This window comes from Stegostoma tigrinum, chromosome 33, assembly GCF_030684315.1.
Source record: "Stegostoma tigrinum isolate sSteTig4 chromosome 33, sSteTig4.hap1, whole genome shotgun sequence".
NCBI lineage: Eukaryota > Metazoa > Chordata > Chondrichthyes > Orectolobiformes > Stegostomatidae > Stegostoma > Stegostoma tigrinum.
In genome coordinates this window covers 34,928,977-34,945,133 of record NC_081386.1, presented here as the reverse complement: position 1 = coordinate 34,945,133, position 16,157 = coordinate 34,928,977, and the positions used below count along the sequence as shown (strand labels likewise).

The window sequence follows — 16,157 nt, the reverse complement described above, 5'->3', positions numbered from 1 at the left end:
CACCCATCTAGATGCCTTTTAAATGTAAATGTACCCGCATCTACCACTTCTTCCAGCAGTTTGTTCCATACCTGCACCACCCTCAGGTCCCTTTTATCTCTTTCCTAGTTTGAATCTGTGCTGTCTCATTTTGGCCTCTCCTACCCCTGGAAAAAGACCTTGGCTGTTCATCCAATCCTTGCCCCTTCTGAATTTATAAACTTCTACAAGGTCATTCCTCAATTTCCTGCGTGCCAGGGGGGAAAAAAGCCCCAGCCTATTCAGGATAATAAAGTGTGAAGCTGGACGAACACAGCAGGCCAAGCAGCATTCTGGGAGCACAAAAGCTGATGTTTTGGGCCTAGACCCTTCATCAGAAAAAAATCTTTCTGATGAAAGGTCTAGGCCCGAAACGTCAGCTTTTGTGCTCCTGAGGTGCTGCTTGGCCTGCTGTGTTCATCCAGCTTCACACTTTATTATCTTGGACTCTCCAGCATCTGCAGTTCCCATTATCCCAGCCTATTCAGCATCTCCCAATGATTCAAACCCTCCAATCCTGCCTGGAACCATTCTTGTAAGTCACTTCTGCACTCTCTGTCCAATGTACTTGCATGCTTCCTGCAATGTGGTGTCCACAACGATAGACAATATTCCAGATGAGGTCTAACAACCGCCCTGTACAAGTGAACCTGTAGAAATTTGTTGATCTGCCTTTACAAACCATTAAAATTGTTTTACAACACAGAGACAGGCTATTCCATTGAGACTAAAAGGTTCATCACAACATAATTTTTTTTGCACCCCCTCAACATATTTCTGTGTTCCCTTAAGTATTTGTCTTCCTTCCCCTGACTGCATTACAAACTATTTGCCTTGACCACTCCATTTAGGAGTGAGCTCCACATCCAAGCCACTGTCTGGGTAAACAGGTTTCTTCTGTGTTTTCTGTTGGATTTATTTGCAACTATCTCATGTTTATGATCTCATCCATAAATAGAAATACTTTCTCTCTATCAAACGTATCAAACTCTGACACAATCTTGAAAAGCACTCTTAGAACTCCTTCAGTTGACTTCTTTTTGGAATATACAGCCTCTGTTCTATTTTTCCTATGATAGTGTCACAGAATAACTACAGAATGGAATAAGGCCATTTGGCCCTATGTGTCAGTGCTGCCCCAAAGAGCAACACCATAAGACATAGGAGCAGAATTAGGCTGTTTGGCCTGTTGGGCTTGTTCAGCCATTTGATCAAGGCTGATATGCTCCCCACCCTGTTCTGCCTTCTCTCTTAACCTTTGATCCCCTTACCAATCAAGATCCATAAAGTACGGTTAAAAATTTTTTGTTTAATTTTACGTGTGTTTTATAAAAGCAAATTGTTGCTTTAATGGACAGCATTCAATAAGCCTGCTTGTATGTTAACAGGTTTAAGTGATCACTAAATTGGCCTTGATACTTTAAAAGTTATTCTGTCCTATTTGTTGCATGAGAAATGGTACTCAGTTCAAACAGACTTGGAAATAAAAGATTGGTTATACTATATTTTCTCAATGTTAATAAAATATTTTGGAAAATCTTTAACATCAAACAAAATGTCTTGGTTTTGAACATATTTTCAAATGACCCAATGTATTTGTTATACCTTTAATTTTCAAGAATGAATAATGTGTACTAATGTTATCAAATGGTTAAATTTGCAATAACTGCATTAATTGCCTGCTAACATTTTGGAAAAAGTTCCCTTGAGGTTTGAGCGTCTGTTAAAAGCCTTGGGCTATTTTAATCAAAGACCGTCAACTTAACAGATTGCTGTTAATTTTGTCCCAGTTGTTCACTTAATTCCCCTTGTGTGCAGTATGGGTTGCAGGACCTGCTGTCATGAGTTAGCTTCTATGATATTTTCATGGCAGTGTTTAAAGACCTTAAAGGTCTTATCCTTTCCCAAATTATTTATTTTACAGCATTGAAGCTTGAAGCTTTTCAAATACTTTGTGTTTTTAATGGAGTGAAACTTCCAAGCTTTCTTGAAAATAACAACTAGAAAACTTGACATTGACATCTGATTTTGGACTGGTTGTAAATAGCTCTGTAAAAACGGGAGTCTTTTCTACCAAATCAACAAATATTATTAGACGTGAAAGAAGAACGTTCTGTGCAAATATCTGTCTGTAACAGAATTGAATGTCAAATCCATTTCCCTTTTGACAGAAATCAGCTGATATAACTAATTTAAAGCTACCAGTTTGAGTGTGATTAACTTCTAGCAAGCTGGATTTTTTTTTCATTTATCATTCAATACTTTCAGTTTGTTCAAAATAAATTAGGTTCTTGAAATGTTAAGTATTCAAAATTTTCTTGGAATTATAGATGCAGCATTCCTTTCTTATACATTTATAAATATCATGTTCATAAGCAAACGTGACAGTTGGAGCTGTAATGCACTATAGTTCTGAGATCAGTATTTATGTTCACCAAGCTCCCTAAATTCAAATTGTCATTGCAGTTCACAACTTTCAAAATGTCAAAATATGGCACTCTACATGGGAATGATCACGTCTCGTTCTGTTTAGGTTCACACTGTTAAACAGCAGAGTAATTGGTAGTTTTGTGGTATTTTGGTTAATTCACATAATATTTATTAGGAAATCTCTTGCTCAAATAACTGACACTCAACGCTGTTCATTTTACATGATTGTACCCAAAGTTGATATACTGTTCTGCTATAAGGAGAATCTAATTATAATCACGCCACATTAATTTCATCAGTTAATTAATTGATTTTCTCATAAGTAAGTTCTAATGCCTCCAGCCCCATAACACTTCAACATCCCCGTCCTCTCCCAACCGGTATCTTCTTGAGAATCCCATTTCTTTCTCCCTGCCATTGGTAGCTGTATCTTCAGCTAAGGCCCTTAATTGTGCTGCTCACTTCTTTATGATGACACTTGAAACCTATATGCTTAATAAGATTTTGGCCTTTACCCTTAAGTTTGCCATTTGTGACTCCATCTCAAATTTTGTTTCATGAAGCAGTGAAATACATTGGTACATTTTAATGCACTCAAAATGCTACATACATGCAAGTTATTGCTGCTTTACTCTTGAGCTAATAAGATCAGTATAACTTATTTATTTTGTTAATGGTTCTCATTACATATTTCCGTATCACCAAGTGAAACTAACTATAGACTGTCTTTGATCCTGCAGTATTCATCATTTGTTCTGTTATCTTTTACATTCTTCCACAACATAATGGACTGATTAATTGTCACGTGTACTGAAGTACAGTGAAAACATTTGTTTCCGAGCGGTACAGGCAGATCATAGTAATCAAAGGATGTACAGATCAAAAAGAGTTAACAGAGGCATACAGTTTGCATTGCACAGGGTGTGCGCTATGCAAGATCAACATTAGCAAAATCAGCATTGTTTGAGGCTAGGGAGTCCATTCATCGGTCAGATAATGGCCAGGAAGAAGCTGTTCCTGAACCTGCTTGTGCGTATGTTCAGGCTTCTGTATTTTCTGCCTCACAGAAGATGTAGTAGATCATTACCAGGGAGCGATAGGTCTTTGATATTGGCAGGCTTTCTGGGACGGTGAGCCGTATAAGTTGAGTCCATGGATGGAAGATTGGCTTCTGTGATGGTCAGGGCTGTGCAGACCACCTTCTGTAGTTCCTTATGGTCCTGGGCAGAGCAGTTGCCATATCAGGCCATTATGCACCTGGACAGTATGGTTTCAATGGTACATCTGTAGAAGTTGGTGAGGGACCTTATGAAAGTGCCAAATTTCCTGAGTTGCCTAAGGAAGAAGAGGCATGTTGTGCCTTCTTGACTGTCGCATCAACGTGCAAAGTCCAGGACAAGTTGTCGGTTATCGTCACTCTGAGGAGCTTGATGCTTTTCACCCTCTCAACCTCAGGTTGTTGATATAGATAGGGGACTCCTCTCATTTTTCTTCAGGTAAAAGGGATTGCCATGGTCACCCATATGGGCCCTAGTTATGCCTGTCTGTTCGTGGGTACATGGAACATTCCTTGTTCCAGTCCTATTCCGGCCCCCACCCACAACTCTTTCTCCAACTCATCGATGATATCATTGGTGCTGCTTCCCTCTCTCATCCAGAATTGGAAAACTTCATCAATTTTGCCTCCAGTTTCCAACCTGCCCTCACTTTCATGTGGTCCTTCTCTGACTCCTGCCTTCCCTTCCTCGACATTTCTTTTTCCATATCTGGGGATTGACTGGCCGCTAATATCCATTACAAACCCACCGACTCTCACAGCTACCTGAACTATACACCCTCACACCCCACTTCCTGTAAAGGTTCCATCCCATTTTCTCAGTTCCTCCGTCTCCGTTGCATTGGTTCAGATGTGGCCAACTTCGACAAGGGACCCTCCAAAATGTCCACATTCTTCCTCAACCGTGGATTCCCCAGCTCGGTTGTTGACAGGGCCCTCAATCGGGTCCAACCCCATCTCCCATACTTCTGCCCTCACCCCTTCCCTTCTCTTTCGCAACAGCAATAGGGTTCCCCTTATCCTCACCTACCATCCTACCAGCATCCACATCCAGAAGATCATCAGATGCCATTTCAGCCACCTCCAACAAGATGCCACCACCAGACACATATTCCCCTCCCCCCCCTTGTCCGCCTTCTGCAGGGACTGTTCCCTCCGGCATACCCTGGTCCACATTTCCTTCACCCCCAACACCACCCCAAAGCCCTACGGCACCTTCCCTTGTAACCGACAAAGGTGCAACTAATCCCCATTTACCTCCTCCCTCCCCACAATCCAAGGGCCCAAACTTAACTTCCAGGTGAAGCAACACTTCACCTGCACTTCCAGGAATCTAGTCTACTGCATTCGATGCTTACAATGTGGTCTCCTCTACATTGGGGAAAAGAAGTATAGACTTGGCAACCGCTATGCAGAACATCTATGTTCTGCTCGCAAAAAAGACCCTGAACTACCTGTTGCCTGTCAGTTCAATGCACCACCCTGCTCTCTAGCCAACATCTCTGTCTCTGGCTTGCTACAGTGTTCCAGTAAAGCCCAATGCAAGCTGGAGGAACAACACCTCATTTTCCGCTTGGGGACCATACAGCCCTCCAGACTCAATACTGAGATCAGTGATAATGGGAACTGCAGATGCTGGAGAATCCAAGATAACAAAGTGTGGAGTGGAGCTGGATGAACACAGCAGGGCAAGCAGCATCTCAGGAGCACAAAAGCTGACGTTTTGGGCCTAGACCCTTCATCAGAGAGGTCTCTGATGAAGGGTCTAGGCCCAAAATGTCAGCTTTTGTGCTCCTGAGATGCTGCTTGGCCTGCTGTGTTCATCCAGCTCCACACTTTATTGATCTCAGTATTGAAGATAACAATTTTAGGGCCTAAACTCTCCCATGTCCCAGCCCCCCACCCCACACTCCAGGCCTTGTTACCACATCTCCTGATTTGCTGATTAAATTATGCCACTTTGCTGTTTGCTTTTACAAACTGCATTCGACCCTTAGCCTTTTCATTATTTTTAAAAACTTGCTGGGTTTGTACATGAATTAGTTATTTACGTAGAAACTTAACACTTCTTACATTCCAGCGAGCCTAGAAAACTTGAGAAGGGTAATTTCACAACCCGTTGGCTAAAGCTAATTTTTTTTTTACAATATAAAGACAAATCAATCTTATAACTTTAGAACACTTTGGGTAGAATTACGTATATATGTGCACTTTTCCCTTTTTGATATTTGCAAAATAACACAAAAACCAGCTTTCAGTAATACGGAACCTGTCACAAGAATTCTGACACTGATAAATGGAGATACTTCTGTGTGATTAAATATGAGCTTTCAAAGTTCAGTTTCTTGAACATAGTGGGTGCAGTTCTTGTACAGTACTTGAGCACAAATACCCGTTACTATCCGGTTTAAGATGGACCAAAACTTATTTCACATTGTAAAATGTTGTGTATGCTGGAATTATGAAATAGAAACAGAACATGCCAGTATTGATATTCATTTGGTAGCACTTTTGTCTTTGAATCAGGTTTGAGACCTGTTATGGAGCCCTAGCATGCAATCCAGAATTTGGCAGTGCAGTAGAAAGGGTGTGCTGCACTGTCAGAAGTGTACTACTTTTAGCAATGTAAACCTGACTTAATGAAAACTAATCATTAATGTATACATAGGGCCATCAAAGTGTGAACTGTTGGGATAAAGTTTGTCCTTGAAAATCCTCATACTGCTGTGTTCCTCATTTTGGTGAAGATACCATAAGGAACTATCTGACATAGGCTAGAAGCTCTGCTTCAAAGTGATGGGAAGAATTGATGCTATGCTTGTATGTTATTGGAATCAGTCCAGAGTGGCTGTATGCGGATCTAATATAAAGGTAGTAATGATGAATTAGAACCATAACTGAAATAACTTGTTGCATTTGTATTCCCTCACATGAGTTAATAACAAAAACTGGTGAAAGGAAAGAATTCAACTTTTCAACTTTTAAACTTCCACTTATTGTGGATAATTCACTATTTTGTAACTGACTGCAAAGTGGTATCTACAGTGCCATTAGACTTTGACTGTTCTTTAGTGAGGTGTTGCACTTTGGAAAGAAAAATCAGGGCAGGACTTATACAATTAATGGTAGAGTCTTATGGAGGGTTACTAAACAGAGAGACCGTTGGCGTGCAGGTTCATTGTTCCTTGAAGGTGGAATCACATGTAGACAGAGTAGTGAAGAAGTCTTTGGTGCACTTGCCTTTACTGGTCAGTGCATTGGGAAGTCATTGTTGCGGCTGTGCAATACATTGGTTAGGCCATTTTTTGAATACTGTTCAATTCTGGTCTTAGTGCTACAGGAACTATGAAATTAAACTTGAAAGGGAGCAGAAAAGATTTATAAGAATATTGCTAGGATTGGAGGGCTTGAGTTATAAGGAGAAGCTGATTAGGTTGTTTTGTTTCTCCTGGAGTGTCTGAGGCTGAGGAACGACCTTGTAGAGGTTTATAAAATCATGAGCAGTATAGATAGGTGTTACAAAGGAGAGATCAACACCCCTCTAAATAACTAAAACTGAAACACGCAGAGATGCTCGCCTCATCTCGTAGTCTGTTAAACGAAGTGTGAAAAGTGGTGTAACCTGCCTCTCACTCCCCTTGCATTTGGTATAAAGGAGTGGTATAATGAATGAAGTCCCTTATTCTCACTTTACAAACAACAAGTAACGATTTATCTAACTGTAACAGTAAGCAATTTAATAGAACTACTGACAAACCAAACAATTCCCCCTCAACTACTAACTATTCTCAAATAAAACAAAATTCTGATGGAGTGCTATTCCAATAAATATAAGTCCCATTTATATAAACCAAAGCAGTAAGAAAAATAAATTGAAGCTCAGTCTCTCAAAATTACAGCCAGGATAAGTCTTCCGAAATGTTCTGCGCCTTCTGTGCTGTTCTCCAGTCAGGAATACCTTTCTCCGTCAAATTCTTGTGTCAGGAATATTAGCCAAGAGTGCCATTGTACCTTTAGTTGAGATGATTGTTTTCTGAGAGCTTAGCGAATTCAGTGAGAGCCATTGACTTTCTCTTTCTTTAGAGCTAATGCCAGTTGAGAACTGTTGTCTTATCAGATAGCAGTTGCCAAAACGCCAGTTTTTGAATGCTGTCTTCTTTTATTTCCTTGATGACCTATTAATTTTTTACAATAGGCTTCGTCCTAGGTTGTTAAAACCATCAGATTTAATTTTTTTATTGGGTTTTAGTCTCTAGGACCTGGTTTAAATTAATTGGCTAAATTCACAAACCTGTTGTCTTTGTTAAAAATACGGCTTTGCCTGCTAACATTATAGCCTTTTGATACACTTTCAATTTCAAGAATTCCCTATGCATCTGCTGCTCTCTGCAGACATATTTTAATCAAGCCTAAAAACACATCATCTTTTAGAGGGGCCACACACTCTTCCCCACCCTTCTATCATTTTACAAACATTGAGTTCTAATATCCTGCCTTCCAATTCATAAATACTCCATCCAAATTTGCAACAGTTGGGGAATAGTCAAGATCTTTTTTCAACACAGTGGCGGAGTCCAAAACTAGAGGGCATAGGTTTAAGGTGAGAGTGGTAAGATGTAGAAGGGACCTAAGGAGCACCTTTTATACTCGGAGGGTGATGCGTATATGGAATGAGCTGCCAGAGGAAGTAGTACATGCTGGTACAATTACAACATTTAAAAGGCATCTGCATGGGTAGATGAATAGGAACGGTTTAGAGGGAAATGGGCCAAATCTCGCAAATAGGACTAAATTAATTTAGGATATCTGGTTGTCATGGAAGAGTTGAATCAAAGGGTTTGTTTCTGTGCTATACAACTCTATTACAAAGGTGATAGAATGAAAGTGTGATAGAGAAACTAAAAAGCAAAAGGAATGGTATAATTTTAAAAATGACCTAAAGTGGGAATATATTGGAGCTAATCTGATCATACTCATTAACTGTTTCATTGTAGACATTACAACAAACTGCGGAACCTGCTGAAGGATGCTCGTCATGAATGTGTGTTGTTCTTCAATGAATTCCAGCTGTACGCCTACGTACCAAGAGATCGGGGAGAATCTCTAGAAAAATGGCAGACCAGGTTTGTTGTTGCAATTCACACTCTTTATTACGCATGTTTGGTACATGTACTGAATATTATCTTTATTTAAATATAGAAATTGGATAACATTTGCACTTCAGAATTGTAAGTAGTAATTTGTAGTGGTCGAGAAGTGCACTTTGGCTGTCATAAGTACGTCTTGCTATAGATATAATCAAGGAATTGACATAGTTTCCAGTATTTGAGGTCAAGAATGAGGCACCATAAATTGCAAGATTAAACACAAGAGATTTAGAACAGAGGAAAGGAAAACTTATTTCTCAATCGTGAGGCTGTAGTGATTCTTTGGCAATATCATTTGAAAATATGAAGCTCTGGTTTTTTTATAATGGAGTATGTTGAGAGGTTGATTTGAGTATAGCAATAGGATGCTTTTGAATGGCTTGCGTTTCCGGCCTAGACCCTTCTTCTGAAGAAGGATCTAAGCTCGAAATGTCAGCATTCCTGCTCCTCTGATACTGCTTGGCCTGCTGTGTTCATCCAGCTGTACACCTTGATATCTCAGATTCTCCAGCATCTGCAGTTCCTACTATCTCTGATTTTGAATGGATCAGGTTTCTTGACTTGGGTGGGAATGGTTGTGTGGGAGAGGATGTTATGCAACCTCCAGGTTGTTGAGAGGCTTGGTGTGGGCTGTATATATTGTGGGAGGGCAAAGCTTACTGATAAATGTGTGTTTTTTTTTGTGTTGAGTGAAATATTTTATGGTTATATGGTACACTAATTCGATCATTGAGAAGAATTAGAGAATAATTTAAATTAGGAAAACAGCATTTCCAAGTTGGAAGTTGATTAGTATTGATTGCCCTTTTAACTTCTCCGTCCCTTGATTTAAACAAAACATTAAACGTTTCAGTGAAACAATGCAAATAATGGAAACACACATTATTTATTCCAGGTGTATTTACTATGCCACAGTGTGGTACTATAATCATCTTACAGGATTGATGCCAGTTGTTATGGTAACAGAGGATCCAGAAGCCATTCAAAAATATGGAAGTGAAACAGATGGAGTATTTGTCGTATCATTCAAGGTATAGCCTGCTTTTGTGCTTCAGTCATTGACTTCCGTGAGCTACAGTGTTTCTGTAAAGTTGTATGAACAAGAGCAGAGTACAGTACAGCACAGAAACAGGCCCTTCGGCCCACCAAGACTGTTCCAAAACATGATGGCTTTCTAAACTACAAACCTTTTGCCTCAACGTAGTCCATATCCCTCTATTCCCTGCCTCTTCATATATCTGTCCAGATGCCTCTTAAACGTTGCTAATGTATCTGTCTCCACCACTTCCTTTGGCACTGCATTCCGGGTACTTACCACCTCTGTGGCTCTCACATCTTCTTTAAACTTAGTCACTTTTCCCTTAAACCTATTATCCCCTAGTAATTGACAGATCTAACTTGCGGAAAAAGACTCCGACTATCCATTCTATTGTGTGCCGCTCATAATTTTGTAAACTTCTATCAGGTCTCCCCTCAATGGAAAACAAACCAAACTTGTCCAGTTTTGCCTCATTGCTAAAAGCTACCACATGCTTGTAGCAGTGTGGTGACCGGAACTGAGTACAGTATTCCAAATGTGGTCTAACTAAAGTGCTGTACAACTGCAATATGACTTGCTGATTTCAGGGAACTGTGGACTTGTAAACCTAGATCCCTCTGTATGTTGATGCCACTAAGGGTTCTTCCATATACTGTATACTTCCCTACTATGTTAGATCTCCCAAAATGCATCACCTTGCATTTGTCTGGATTAAAGTCCATCTGCTATTTCTCTACCCAAGACTCCAGCCTGTCTGTATCCTGCTGGTCTGAGGTCTCTGAAAGCCCCAGGTATGTTTTGGTTCTGATAGTAGTTACATGTTTGGTCTAAAAGAGGCAAGGGATGGGGAAGTTTTTTTGTACAAAAGGGAACAGAATTAATGTTTCCAGTGACTACTCCAGTGAGGTCCAAAGACTTGAGGTTGGGAAAATGCTAATATTGTGTTCAGTGTACTTTGTAGGGGTGTTAAATCTGCGGAAAAAAATTGTTTCTTTGACTTCAACTAGTTTGGTTTCCTTTCTGCCCTCATTCTTCATGTTTGTACTTCCCTCCACCCTACCATGTTTGCACATTTTGCCATTCAATTTTACCTATATTTTCCAGCTATTAATCAGTTGAATTAAGAATTGCTTTCTACTTTACAAAGAAATGTCTGTTAAATAGTAATTCTTTATTATCGTCTCTAGGTGGCACTTGTGTTGTTGCAAATATCTTAATTGGAAACAAGGAGGGACGCAGTAGTAATTTTAGTTGACATTTTCCTTCAAATAATAGGTTTCAGAAGACTTGTAATGTCTGAAACCTTTTACACAACTTGGCCCAATTATATTTTCAGAAGCATACCTCAGATTTTGGATTGTCAGATGTTGAGAAACATGTTTTCAAGAATCACTTGTAAAATAGTGTGTCAGTACTGGTAATGGACTAAATTGAAAAGGTTGGGATTAAATGAGTTAAAATAAGTTTAAATTTTCTGCTTTGCCCAGCAGAGGTCTTTAATTTCACAGGTGCTCACTCTGTTGTGTTTTAGAGTATTCATGACAAGAGGAATTACCAATTCCGTGCCACATTGTTAATCAACACCTATTTGGTCCATAGAATCCCTACAGTGTGTAAACCAGTTATTCAGCCCATCGAGTCACAGAACCCTCCAAGGATCCCATCCCCCTACCCAATCCATGTAGCCATGCATTTCCCAAGTCTAATCCACCCAACCTGCACATCTTGGTTCTTCAAGTCTATGTCTTCACAGTCCAGTCAGACCCAATTTCTTTCTCTGTCCTTCTAGCCCTACTAATGGGATTAAGATGTTCTGTTTCAGCTTGGCAACCTGTGACCAGTGGAGTTCCACATTGATCAATGCTGGCACAACTGTTTACAATATAAATGACTTGAAGAAAGGAAGTCAATGTACTGTGGCCAAATTTGAAGCATAAATTTAAGATTTAGATGAGAGAGAATTCCTTCTCTCGGATTTGTAATTCTTTGGAATGTCTTGCCGCAGAGATCTGTAGGGGTGGAGATTTTATATATATTTAAGGCTGGGATTGATAGATTTTTGATTAGTATGGAAATCAAGGGTTAGGGGCAAAGGGCAGGAAATTGGAAATGTGGAATGTTGGATTAGTTGTAATTCTGTTGAAAAGCAAAGCAGACTCAACGGGGCAAATGGCCGCCTCCTGTTCCTATTTATTATATTCATAAAGTCATACAGCACAGAAGCAGGTCTTTTGATCCAACTCGTGTATGCTGACCATGTTTCCAAAACTAAAGTAGTCCCATTTGCCTACATTTGACCACATCCTGCTAAACCTTTCATATTGATGTACTTGCCCAAATGTCTTTGAGATGTTGTAATTGTATCTGCATCTACCACTTTCCCTGGCAGTTCATTTCAGGTACAAACCACCTGCTGTATGAAAAAGTTTCCCTTTGGATCCCTTTTAAATCTTTCCCAAATTTTTTTCCTCACGTCTGTCCAATTCTTATCATGAGGCCTGTAGTCAATGTTAAGGACTGCTAGGGCATTTCCTTGCTATTGTAGTCTATATCTCTATTCATGAAGCTCAAAATTCCATCTACACCTTCAGTATTCCCAGGCACTTTAGATTCAATATCATATCATTGAATGAGTGCAATGTATTGTGCATTTTTGGACACTGAATTCAGGTATTTTCTAAGTGTCTTAGCTTATGATTGGACTTCTCTGACTTGGAATTGGTCCTTGTGCTGTTGCATGTTACCCGCATTAGTGTATTTTACATACCAACTGTATCACTTTTACCTGTTTATCCTTTTGATTTTGTGAGATGAATTACCTGTGAACACAAGCCAATGCTCTTATCATCGATCTTTCTTTTCAGAGTTATTTGGAGAACTTTTGGCCTGACTTGGAAGCTGTACATCAGTTATACGATTCTATTGTTCAGTCTCGGAAAGAAAGAGAAAGTGAAAATCAGGAAAAGAATGGAAAAGAATATTCAGAACATCTCCCTCTTGAAATACTGGAAGCTGGCATCAAATCTGGGAGATATGTGCAGGTAAGCTCACTGGTAAAGTCTGTTAAACATTAGTAGTGTACACTTGATAACAGAAAGTTCCTTTTGAACCTCACAAATCATTCTGTCTCCAGATCAAGAGACAGAATTATTTTGTTTTATTGGTTTATGGAATATTGGTGTCACTGGTTGGGCCAGCATTTATTGCTCATCCCTCATTGCCCTTGAGAAGGTGGTAGTGATCTGCCTCTTAAATCACAACAGTTCCTAGCCTGTAGGACACCCACAATGCTATTAAGAAGAGATGTCCAGGATTTTGACCCAGCAACAATGAAGGAGCAGTGATATAGTTGTAAGCCAGGAAGATGTGCAACTTGGAAAGGAACTTGCAGGTGGTATGACCATGTGTCTGGTACTCTTGTCCTTCTAGATGGCAGTGGTCACTGATTTCACTGGTGCTGCTGAGGGAGTCTTGGCAGGTCACTGCAATGCGTTCTATAGATGGCACACATTGCTGCAGTGATGAAGGGAGCAAATGTTGAAGGTAGTAGAAGGGGTGCCAATAAAGCAAGCTGTTTTGTCCTGAAGTGTGTCGAGCCTCTCACGTAAAAACCAGAAGAACTACGGATGCTGTAAATCAGGAACAAAAACAAAGTTGCTGGAAAAGCTCATCAGGTCTGGCAGCATCTGGAGGAGAAAACAGAGTTAACATTTCGGGTCCATTGACCCTTCCTCAGAACATTTCCTCAGAGCCTCTTGAGTGTTGCTGGTACTGCATCCATCTAAGCAATGGAATGCATTTCATCATATTCTCTACATATGCCTTGCAGATGGTAGATAGGCATTATGGAGACAGGTGAGTTATTCACTGCAAAATGTATGGAGCTGGTCTCGTTCAATTTCTAATGAGTGGTGACCCCGCATTCTTGATAGTGGGGGATTAGGTGATAGTAATGCCATTGAACATGAAGGAAAGATAGTTAACAAAAACCAAAAGAATGGAGGATGCTGTAAACCAGGAACAAAAACAAAGTCGCTAGAAAAGCTCAGTAGGTCTGGCAGCATCTGTGAAGGAGAAAACAGAGTTAACATTTCAGGCCCGTTGAGTTCTGAGGAAGGGTCACCGGACCCAAAACGTCAACTCTGTTTTCTCCTTCACAGGTGCTGCCAGACCAAAGAAAGATAGTTAGTTTGTCTTTTGTCAGGGATAGTCATTCCTTAGCTCTGGTGTGGTGAAAATGTTATTTGCCAGTTGTCAGCGTAAGCCTGGATGTTGTGTTCTGCATTGCTCATTACTTGTGCAAAGAAGCTGATCACAATGAGCATGCTTCTTATTACAAAGCAGCAAACGTTATTTTTTATTTTCTCTGTACTAAATGGAGATTAAATTTATTGGATTAAATGTTGATTTGTTAATTTGGAAGAATGTTTTAAAACAAATCTAAATTTTAAAAAAATCTTGATCATTGATGTTATGTTCAGGAAAATCAGCTATGTCAGCCACATTTTGTGGTGGAAGGTGGTGGGATCATTTAAACTCTTTGGGTCAGTGTTTATTTCTCCTCATTACCACAGTTCCCCAGTATTTGGAATCAGAAACTTCCCAGCCCTTGTTTCTTTGTTTTTGTCTATCTGTAACATCCAAACGTGTAGAAGAGGCATTGGAAGTTGGTGAAAATTGTGCATAAACCTTCTCTTAAACAATTTGTATAATTATAGAATCCCAATGGTGTGGAAGCAAGTCATTCAGTTCATTGAGTCCACAATGACCCTCTGAAGAACATCCCACTCAGACCTACTCCCAATCCCATCCCTGTAACACTGCAATTCCCACGACTAATCCACCTAACCTGCACATCCCTGGACACCTTAGGCAATTTGCCGTGGCTAATCCACCTAATTAGCACATCTTTGGACTAATAGCAGATTTGTTTTATATTCTTAGGGTGTTTTAAATGTAAACAAACACAGATCTCAATTGGAAGCCTTCGTTCGTACTCAAGGATTCACTAACAAAAAATCAGGTAATTTTACTTCCTTCAAAAAAGAAATTTCTGGAAAATGTGATTTGTTAGTACAAGTCTTTTTCCTGTTATCTGCCAGAACTGGAAATGGACATTCTCATCTGTGGCACTAAGGCCCGAAACCGTGCCATTCAGGGTGATGTGGTGGCTGTCGAATTGCTGCCAAGGAATGAATGGAAGGGGAGAGTTTCTGTGTTATGTGAGAATGAATCTGAAGAGAAGACTGCTGAAGAAACTGAAAGTGAACCAATGGCTACCGGTAGGACGTAGTTGATTAATTAATTAATTCACGTTTAAGCGTAAACCTTTTTCCTCTTTCAAGAATCTATAAAAACTACCCTTGAATGTTGCGAGAGAATAGCAATCAAGAGGTGCTATGATTGCTTCTTCTTGGCAAACATAGTAAGAGCCATACTTGTAAGATTTTTAGGGATTCTCTTTTGGAGTCCTCCTTTCATCTTCAGTTCAAGGTGAGATTCTGTATTTATATTCGGAAGTTCTTTCCTGTATTTTGTCTGTTCTGTTCTGTGAAGGAAATGTACAAAAACTAGTCCCCTGTGTTAAACATTCTTACATTTGGAACCAGTGCATACCTCTCAACAGCCCATTGTGAACACACTACTTTATCAATGGAAATGTATGTTGCAACACAAGAATTGGTGTTGGGTGGTTCTTAGTCAATAGTAAGAAGAGAAAGTGCATGATTCCCTGACAAAGTTTTACTATTAACTGCTTCATGCACTAGTTACGTTCTTTTCCTTAAGTATTAACCCAATATGGAACAAACAATGGCGTTATAAACTGAAAATACCACCCACATTTTTACTAACATGGTCAAGTTAACATTGCCTTTTCATCTGTAGGTAAAGTTGTTGGAATTATTCAGAGGAACTGGCGAGATTATGTTGCATCCTTTCCACCCAAAGAAGATATACAGTCCCAGGGTAAAAATGTGCGGAAGATTCTAGTGACACCTTGGGATTATAGAATTCCTAGAATAAGGATCAGCACCCAGCAAGCTGAATCCCTGCAGGTGAGAATTATAAATAAATTTTCCACTCTTGCACCCCTGGCAAAAACTCATGATAATTGAATTTCACAAACTCTGTGCATGTTATGGAGCATGTTGATGGACTTTGTCATTCCCAAGAACTTCACTAAGAACATGAGAATTAGGAGCAGGAGTAGACCATATTACCCATTCAGCCTCTTTTGCTCTATGGAATAATTATTGTTGATGTTAGGCTTTAACTCCACAGTTCTGTTTGCTGTATCCCTATACTTCTAGACAGACCAAAAAAAAATCTGTCTATACAGCCTTAAATATATTCAACATTGGAGAATCCACAATCCTCTGAGGAAAAGAATTCCAAAGACTTATAATCCTCTGAGTAATCCCCCATCAACTCAATCCTAAGTGACTGGCCCTGTACTCTTGAGACT

General features: G+C 39.7%; 1 protein-coding gene across 3 annotated transcripts in view; it reads left to right on the top strand.

Moving 5' to 3' along the window:
- Positions 1–16,157, top strand: part of dis3l (DIS3 like exosome 3'-5' exoribonuclease) — a 49,194-nt gene that overhangs the window by 8,472 nt on the left and 24,565 nt on the right. For all 3 annotated transcript variants that reach the window (XM_048562807.2, XM_048562805.2, XM_048562806.2), the window contains exons 3-8: positions 8,500–8,628; positions 9,548–9,683; positions 12,556–12,732; positions 14,636–14,714; positions 14,794–14,973; positions 15,578–15,747. In XM_048562807.2, coding sequence (XP_048418764.1) covers positions 8,500–8,628; positions 9,548–9,683; positions 12,556–12,732; positions 14,636–14,714; positions 14,794–14,973; positions 15,578–15,747 — 871 coding nt within the window. The remainder of the gene's footprint in view (positions 1–8,499; positions 8,629–9,547; positions 9,684–12,555; positions 12,733–14,635; positions 14,715–14,793; positions 14,974–15,577; positions 15,748–16,157) is intronic.